The sequence below is a fragment of the Rhinopithecus bieti genome, unplaced genomic scaffold (assembly GCF_001698545.2).
Source record: "Rhinopithecus bieti isolate Rb0 unplaced genomic scaffold, ASM169854v2 scaffold_15296, whole genome shotgun sequence".
Lineage (NCBI taxonomy): Eukaryota > Metazoa > Chordata > Mammalia > Primates > Cercopithecidae > Rhinopithecus > Rhinopithecus bieti.
Window position 1 is genome coordinate 3,338,617 of NW_016809075.1, and position 9,380 is coordinate 3,347,996.

General features: G+C 52.1%; 1 protein-coding gene across 2 annotated transcripts in view; it reads right to left on the bottom strand.

The window, feature by feature from the left end:
* RNASEH2A (ribonuclease H2 subunit A) overlaps positions 1-9,380 on the bottom strand; it is a 38,125-nt gene that overhangs the window by 1,362 nt on the left and 27,383 nt on the right. For both annotated transcript variants that reach the window (XM_017888416.1, XM_017888415.1), the window contains exons 2-8: positions 7,836-8,041; positions 5,983-6,393; positions 5,685-5,756; positions 5,432-5,558; positions 5,241-5,328; positions 2,448-2,585; positions 2,252-2,339 (exon numbers count right to left, since the gene is read on the bottom strand). In XM_017888416.1, coding sequence (XP_017743905.1) covers positions 2,252-2,339; positions 2,448-2,585; positions 5,241-5,328; positions 5,432-5,558; positions 5,685-5,756; positions 5,983-6,109 — 640 coding nt within the window. In that variant the 5' untranslated portion in view covers positions 6,110-6,393; positions 7,836-8,041. The remainder of the gene's footprint in view (positions 1-2,251; positions 2,340-2,447; positions 2,586-5,240; positions 5,329-5,431; positions 5,559-5,684; positions 5,757-5,982; positions 6,394-7,835; positions 8,042-9,380) is intronic.

The window sequence follows — 9,380 nt, forward strand, 5'->3', positions numbered from 1 at the left end:
GCCAGGATGGTCTCGATCTCCTGACCTCGTGATCCGCCCGTCTCGGCCTCCCAAAGTGCTGGGATTACAGGCTTGAGCCACCGCGCCCGGCCTGTGATTAAACATTTTTATTTTATTTATTTATTTATTGTTTGAGATGGAGTCTTGCTCTGTCGCCCAGGCTGGAGTGCAGTGGTGTGATATCGACTCACTGCAACCTCCATCTCCCAGGTTCAAGCGATTCTCCTGCCTCAGCATCCCAAGTAGCTGGGACTACAGCCACCCACCACCATACCTGGCTAATTTTTGTATTTTTAGTAGAGATGGGGTTTCACCGTATTGGACAGTCAGGCCGGTCTCAAACTCCTGATCTCAGGTGATCCACCCACTTCAACCTCCCAAAGTGCTCGGATTACAGGTGTGAGCCACCATGCCCAGTCTTTTTATTTTTTTTGAAATAGGGTCTCGCTCTATTACCTAGGCTGGAGTGTAGTGGCATGATCACAGCTCAATGCAACCTCTGCCTCCCAGGCTCAAGCCATCCGCCCACCTCAGCCTCCCAAGTAGCGGGGACTACAGGTGTGCACCACCACACCTGGCTAATTTTTGTATCTTTTATAGAGATGGGGTTTTGCCATATTGCCCAGGCTGGTCTTGAATTCCTGAGTTCACATGATCTACCTGCCTCTGTCTCTTAAAATGCTAGGATTACAGGCATGAGCCACCTCGCCCAGCCTGTCATTAAACATTATTATTGTTATTATTTTGAGACAGAGTTTCGCTCGTTTCCCAGGTTGGAGTGCAATCGTGTGATCTCAGCTCACTGCAACCTCCACCTCCCAGGTTCAAGCAATTCTCCTGCCTCAGCCTCCCGAGTCGCTGGGATTACGGGAGTGTGCCACCATGTCCAGCTAATTTTGTATTTTTAGTAGAGATGGGGTTTCACCATGTTGGTCAGGCTGGTCTCGAACTCCTGAACTCAAGGGATCCACCCGCCTCAGCCTCCCAAAGTGCTGGGATTACAGGTGTGAGCCACCACGCCCGGCTAACATTATTATTTTTTTTTTTTTGACATAAGATCTCATCTTGTCACCCAGGCTGGAGTGCAGTGGCATAATCATAGCTCACTGCAGCTTCAAACTCCTGGGCTCAAGCAACTCACCCACCTTAGCCTGCGTAGCTGGGACTGCAGGTGGGCACCACTATAACTGGCTAATTTTTTAAATTTTTTATAGAGATGGGGATCTCGCTGTGTTGCCCAGGTTAGTCTTGAACTCAAGGACTCAAGCGGTTCTCCTACCTCAGTTTCCCAAAGTGCTGAGATTACAGGTATGAGCCACCACGCCTAGTCCCCTTCCTCTTAACAAAGGGGCAGACGCCCACCGTGGGTCTCAGTCCATCACTGGGGCTCCAGAGAGACAGTAAAGTGGGAAGCGGGGAAGACAGCAGCAATCCTATGGCCTGGAATCCAGCTTCGTCACTCACTGGCTGTGTGGCCATGAACAAATGGCACCACTGTCTAACACTTGGCCTCTTTCACTGTGGAGTAGGGTGACCAGAACAATTTAGAAAACCTCCAGCCAGGCACAGTAGTTCACACCTGTAATCCTAGCTGTTTGGAAGTCCAAGGCAGGAGGATCACTTAGGCCCAGGAGTTCAAGACCAGGCTGGGCAACATAGGGAGATCCCATCTCTTTAAAAAAATAAGGAAAAAAGGGCCAGGGGTGGTGGCTTATGGCTATAATCCCAGCACTTTGACAGACCAAGGTGGGAGGACTGCCTGACTCCAGGAGTTTGAGACCAGCCTGGGCAACATGACAAGACCCCATCTTTATAAAAACAAAAATAGGCCAGGCGCAGTGGCTCACGCCTGTAATCCCAGCACTTTGGGAGGCTGAGTCGGGCAGATCACCTGAGGTTGGGAGTTCAAGAGCAGCCTGACCAACATGGAGAAACCTTGTCTCTACTAAAAATACAAAATTAGCTGGGCGTGGTGGCGCGTGCCTGTAATCCCAGCTACTCGCGAGGCTAAGGCAGGAGAATCACTTGAAGTCAGGAGGTGGAGGTTGCAGTGAGCCGAGATCACACCATTGCACTCCAGCCTGGGCAGCAAGAGCAAAACTCTGTCTCAAAAAATAAATAAAAATTAAAAATAGAAACAAAAAATAAGCAAAATAAAATGATAAATGACAGAAAGGAAGAAAAGAAAACCTCAGAAGTGTGCTCAGCTCTGGCCATTTCAACATTAGTACCATGGTCACTGTCTGCTCACCATTGGGGTAGCCTGAGCCATAATCAGTATCTGAGTCCTGCAGTTTCTCCACGAACTTCCATTTCTTCACGGCCTGGTCCCGGGCCACCTGTGGGCAAGACAGGCACCTGGAATCTCCCTCCTCCCCCGTGGTGGCCATGCCTGGCCCCTATATAGTGGGATGGTGGAAGCCGGCCATGGCTAGTAGGGTACTGACCTTGGCACAGATGCTGGCAGCACTAACCACTGGGTAGAGGGCATCTGCTTTGGCCTTGACCGTCACCTCAATCCCGGGAAAACTTTGCTGCAGCCGTGCCTGGTATGTCTCTGGCATCCCTACAGTGTCCACGAACACCTGCCACAGCAACAGACACATATTAATTGAACAAACAACTGTACCAATGCTCTAGCCTCACAGCCCTGGCACGTTCTTGCTGCTACCCAGAATCCTCTTCTCATAGCCCATCCCCAGGCTGGAACAATCAGGGATTTCAACTCAAACATCTCCCCCCAGGCCAGGCAAAGTCGTTCACGCCTGTGATCCCAGCACTTTGAGAGGCTGAGGCAGGAGGATCGCTTGAGCCTGGGAATTTGAGACCAGGCTTGGCAACACAGTGAGACCCCATCTTTACAAAAACATAAAATAAATACAATAAAATAAAACAAAGAAAAAAAATCACCTCCTGAAGAGGCTTCCTCTGATCATGCTGCATCTGCTCTACACTTATTTAGCACCTACTGCATGCCAGATACTGTTCTAGGAACTGAGGTGGCAGAAAACACTAGAAAAAAAAATTGGTAGAGTGTGTTGGCACACGCCTGTAATCCCAACACTTTAGGAAGCCAAAGCGGATCGCTTGAGGGCAGGTGTTCGAGACCAACCTGGACAACATATGGAGACCATGTTTCTACAAAAAATAAAAAATTAGCTAGGTGTAGTGGTAAATAAAGGCTTGAAGGAGGTGAGGAACTAAACCGTGCAGAGATCTGGGGAAGAGGGCTCTAGGTGTGAGAACAGCCAGTGCAAAGGCCCTGAGCTGGGACCAGGTCCATGATGCTGGGCCCTTGCACGGGGGTCTATGGCTACAGCACTGAAGAGAGGGGTCAAGAGCGGCTGGGAGAAAGTGGTATCTCCACAGCAATACTGTTTTCAGAAACCACCTTTATTTTTTGTTTACCAGCTGAACATTTTTCTGCCCAGGCTAGGCCCTGAACCCCCACGGGCAGGTCCCTTGTCTGTCTATGCCAGTTACTGCATCGCCAGCTCTGCATTTGGACCTGATCCTCATGTCCCTCCTCAGCAAGGCCTACCTTGCTATAATTCCTTTCTTTCTTCTTCTTCTTGTAGAGATGGGGTCTTGCTATGTTGCCCAGGCTAGTCTGGAACTCCTGGCCTCAACCAATTTGCTCACCTCAGCTTCCCAAAGTGCTGGGATTACAGGCATGAGCCACCACACCCAGCATACAATTCCTACATCGAGGTTATTTTGCCTTGTTATTCTCCCAAAATGGTCCGTTCCTTCACTGGCAGCACTCGAGGCAATGCTGATTTATGTTTTTCTCTGGTAATTTAATGTAATTCTCCCCCACTCGACTGTAAATTTTCTGATTTAATTTCCACTGTGATCGGAAAACTAAATGTCGAGATGTGCATTTCTTTTTTTTTTTTTTTTTTTTTTTTTTGAGACGGAGCCTCGCTCTGTTGCCCAGGCTGGAGTGCAGTGGCGCGATCTCGGCTCACTGCAAACTCCACCTCCCAGGTTCACACCATTCTCCTGCCTCAGCCTCCTGAGTAGCTGGGACTACAGGCGCCTGCCACCACGCCCAGCTAATTTTTTGTATTCTTAGTAGAGACGGGATTTCACCGTGTTAGCCAGGATGGTCTCCATCTCCTGACCTTGTGATTCGCCCGCCTCGGCCTCCCAAAGTGCTGGGATTACAGGGGTGAGCCACAGGAGATGTGCATTTCAAAAAGACTACCTTCTGTTGCTGCATGGGGAACACAATGGAGGGGACAGGAGAGTGGGGGATGAGAGACGATGCTCAGCAGGTGTCTAGTGTGTGGGGGGTATCCTGGGCTAGGACAGAGGTGGCAAGGAGACACATGTGGGATTTGTTCTGCAGACTGAGCCTTTAGGATGAGGGAGAGATTAGATGGAGATGGGACTAGGGGCTACACTGGGGTCCTCAGTGTGGCACACATTTAGGGCAGAAACAGGAGCATGAAATCAACAGTAGCAATGAATATGCCTGAGGCACTCCAGACGTATCTGATGCTGAATCTGCCCACTGCACATTTTTGCCCACATTTACTTCTTTTTATTTTATTTTTATTTTTTGCTCTGTCCCCCAGGCTGGAGTGCAATGGCGGGATCTCAGCTCACTGCAACCTCCGCCTCCCGGGTTCAAGCGATTTCAGTAGAGACAGGGTTTCATCATGTTGGCCAGAATGGTCTTCAACTCCTGACCTTAGGTGATCTGCCCACCTCAGCCTCCCAAAGCACTGGGATTACAGCCTTGAGCCACCGCGCCTGGCCTCCCATTTTTAGTGTATTTTTATTTATTATTATTTTTTGAGACAGAGTCTCACTCTGTTGCCCAGGTTGGAGTGCAATGGCACAATCTTGGCTCACTGCAACTTCTGCCTCCTGGGTTCAAGCGATTCTCCTGCTTCAGCCTCCTGAGTAGCTAGGATTACAGGCGCCCGCCACCACGTCCAGCTAATTTTTGTATTTTTAGTAGAGACGGGGTTTCACCATGTTGGTCAGGCTGGTCTCGAACTCTTGACCTCCGGTGAAATACCCGCCGCGGCCTCCCAAAGTGCTGCGATTATAGGCGTGAGCCACTGGGCCCGGCCTCCATTTTTATTTTTGGGTTGGGGGGGGTCTTCCTTTGTCACCCAAGATGGAGTGCTGTGGCATGATCATGGCTTACTGCAGTCTAGAACTCCTGTTTTGTCCCCAGTTTATCCTGAGATGACCAAATGGGGACAACTCAACACTTAACTCACCTGGGTGACGTTCACGCCCTGGTCCAATGCATACTGTATAAGCCCAGTGGCTGTATCATGTGACAGGGAGTTCAGGTTGTATTTGACTCTGTGGTGGGGAACAGAGCCCAGTTAACCTCATTCTAGGAAGAAAGCCCAGTCAGCCCATGCTGGCTGCCCCTTTCCCACAGCCCCTCCCGGGTACCCCTCACCGCCCAAGCATGCTTGTAGAGATGAGGTTTGGAGATAGCACATCCAGCGCCCAGCCGACAAAGTCCCTGTTCTCCTCCATTTTCGCAAAGAGCCTTTCCCGCTCGCTCTCCAATAGGGTCTTTGAGTCTGGGAGGAGGTTTGGAAGAGAAGGGGAACAGCTGCTTCTCCCAGTTCCTGCCCTCCCCTTTCAGTTCTCACCTGCCCCTGCACATACCCAGGAATCCCTTCCCCAGACGCACACCTCGGGCTCACCTGCCACTTTCAGGGCCTCCAAATCTCCCAGGCGGGACAGGGGACAATAACAGATGGCGTAGACCATGGGGCCTGGGGAGAAGGGGTGTCAGTTTTCTGGAAGCCGGATGGTAACAGGGATGGATGGTAACTTTCACTGAGCCCGTGGAAGTTACCATCCATCCCTGTTCTACCATCACTGCTTCTTTGGGTGCCATCAGCACGACCACATCCCCTCCCCTGGTGCGGTGCAATCCCGACTCCCGTTTCCCGCATCCCCCGTGCCACGCCCCTCCCCTCCCTGGCCCTAGGGGCGCACCCAGGACGGGGCCCCTGCCCGCCTCATCGACGCCCAGGACGCAAGGCTCCTTGCGGCACACCGCTGGCACGGGCGAACTCAGGCGACAGCGGCCCGTATTGTCTCTCTCCAGCTCGCTGAGATCCATGCTGCCTCGGCCGCCTCCACCAGCTGCAAGAACACCCCTGGAGCGCGTCTCGGCGCGCGTTTCCGCGGGCCTTGCAACGGCACCTGTTTCCGGCCAATCCGCGGGCAGAACACGCCCCTGTCGCTCCCACCGCCGTGGACGCTTACGCAGCCCACGCCGACGCCGCTGCCGTGCGCCCTTCTGGGAATTGTAGTCCCGAAGGACTGTGGCCGAACACTCAGTGTGGGGAATTCGGTGGACCGGGTCACTTTGCAAGCTCTGCTTCACGGTCTCTGGGGCCCTGCCTGCGTTGGCCGGTGGGAAAAAGGGGAAATAAAAGGGAAACTGAGACGCAGCTTCGAAGACCCAGCCTAATGGGGAAGTAGAGGGTCAAATATCACCCCACTCTCAGGACACGGGTCCCCGCATCACTGCGTCCCCGACTTCCACCTGGATTCAGGCCCTGTACTCGCAGTCCCTTCTTCTGCACACATTCTAAGTCCCCTGAACCAGGTAGCTCCGCTTCCACTAAACTCAGGCTTTTGGATTTGGAGTCCCCAAACTCCCTCCCTTGGTTGCTGCCTTCAGCCCACCCTCACTCCCTACAAGATCTGTGCTTCCTACCCTCTCTCTCATTCAGGCCAAGCCTTCCCCACCCCCATTGGAGATCACAGACCTCAGTGGACTCCTGCTCAGGGTCTGTGCCCACTATATAGAAGCTCATTCCTCCCAACTTAGAATGAATGTCCCCACCCCCACCCCGACACCCCCCCTTTTTTTTTTTTTAGACACGGTCTCTCTCTGTTGCCCAGGCTGGAGTGCAGTGGTGCGATCTTGGCTTACTGCAACCTCCACCTCCTGGGCTGACGCGACCCTCCCACCTCCGTCTCCTAAGCAGCTGGACTACAGGTGCACACCACACCACCATGCCCAACTATTTTTGGTATTTTTTGTAGAGACGGAGTCTCACTATGTTGCCCAGACTGGCTTCAAACTCCTGGGCTCCAGTAATCTGGCCGCCTCCGCCTCCCAAAGTGTTGGGATTACAAGCCTGAGCCACAGTGCCTCGCCTCCACACTTCTTCTATTCCCTGGACTCACTGGGGCTCATGTCCTCTGCCTGTGGGTTCCCGCCCCTTACCAGGCTCATGCCCCTTCCTCAGGGTCCTAGTTCATTGTCTTTTTATCTCCTTTTATTCCTCTGCGCCTCCCCCTCCACTTTTTTTTTTTTTTTTTTTAAAGACAGGGTGTTACTCTGTTGCCCAGGCTGGATAGCAGTGTAGCGATCTCGGCTCACTGTAACCTTTGCCTCCCAGGCTCAAGCGATCCTCCCTCCCCATCCTACCGAGTAGCTGGGACCACAGGCATGTGCCGCCACGCTCGTCTAATTTTAAAAATTTTTATGGAGCGATGATCTCAACTATATTGCCCAGACTGGTCTTTAACTCCTGGACTCAAGAGATGCGCCTGTCTCGGCCTCCTAAAATACTGGAATTACAGGCGTGAGCCCTAGCACCCGGCCACCCCTCCACTTCTTTGTCTTTCTCCCTAGATATCAGCGGGGCTCTCGGCTCCTGACTCAGCTTCCGCCTAACCATATCAGCCTGAAGTCACTCAAGACTTGGAGCCCCAGTTCTCCCTTCCCCAAACTCATTTCATACCCGCCGCGCACCGCACGTCCTCCCTCCGCGCCCACCCTGAGACCCACGGCTTGCCCCGGCCCTGGGTCCTCTGGGCCCCTCTCTCACTCGGGCTCAGAGCCTCCAGTCGCAGTCGAAGGGCTTGCAGGATGGACAATCCCGTTGCCGGCAGGGTCGTAACTGGATCAGGTTCTCCGGATCCGTGAAAACTGGGCCTGGCGCTGTGCCGACTACCTCGCGGCTGCGCTCCTGCTTGCCCAGGTCGCAGAGACACCGCCACTTTCCCCAAGGGCCGAGGATTGAGTCCTCGACTTCTAGAGAAGGAGGGCAGAGGTGAAGACCTACGTGGAGGGGGCCTACTCCCAATCCCCTCCCCCAGAGAGGAAGAAAGATAAAGATACTAACAAATAAGAGAAGCGCATATTCGCTAGACTCTGCCTCTATGCCAGACATCCCGCCATAGATTATCTCATTTAATTTTTTTTTTTTTTAGACAGGGTCTCGCTCTGTCACCCAGGCGGGAATGCAGTGGCACAGTCACAGCTCACTGCGGCCTCAACTTCCTGGGCTCAAGCAGTCCTCCTACCTCAGCCTCCCAAGTAGCTAGGACTACAGGCACATGCCACCATGCCTGGCTAATTTTTTGCAGAGACAGTGTTTCACCATGTTGCCCAGGCTGGTCTGGAACTCCTGGGCTCAAGTAATACTCCCATCTCAGCCTCCCAAAGTGCTGGGATTACAGGTGTGAGCTGGCCACCATGTCCCGCCTCATTTAATCTTTCCATGAGTCTCAGGTGGGGAAACCAAGAGACAGCAAGCCAACCTTCCAAGCTCATACACGGGGTAAGTGGCCCAGAGGAACTACAACTTGACACTTTCAGGCTGTGCCAGCCTGCACAGTTGTGAGTGTCCTATAACATCCTTGGTGCCCGCCATGTGAAGCTGATTTCTGTCTTCAGGGGTGTGACCATGGCCCTGAAGCAGGCACAATGCCAACTGACCAGCAGGGCTATCAAGTGATAAATGGCATAATTGACAGAATGAAGGTAAGTAAATCTCCTGGTGCTGTACTAGCACATAGAAACCAAATTTTTATGATCAGGTTTTATTTTATTTTATTTTCATTTTATTTTTTGAGACAGAATCTTGCTCTGTTACCCAGGTTGGAATGTAAGGGCATAATCATGGCTCACTGCAGCCTCAAATTCCTTGGCACAAATGGTCCTCCTGTATCAGCCTCTTGAGTAGCTGAGACAGGCGCATGCCACCATGACAGGCTAATTTATTTTTTGTTTTTATTTATTTATTTATTTTTGTAGAGAAGGGGGTCTCTCCATGTTGCCGAGGCTGGTCTTAAACTCCTGGGCTCAAGCAGTCCTTCCGCCTCGGACTCCCAAAGTGCTGGGCCATCACGTCAGGCTAATTTAAAAATATTTTTTGTAGAGATGGAGTCTTGCTATGTGGGCCAGGCTAGTCTGGTCTCTGAGACCAGGGATCCTCCCACCTCAGCCTCCCAAAGTGCTCGGGTTACAGGCGTGAGCTACCGTGCCGGCCACTATGATCACTTCAAAGGGCTCTTTACTGAATCTGCCCCTTTCCCCTATGAGACAGATCTTATTCCAACTCCGATCTTTTTTTTTTTTTTTTTTTTTT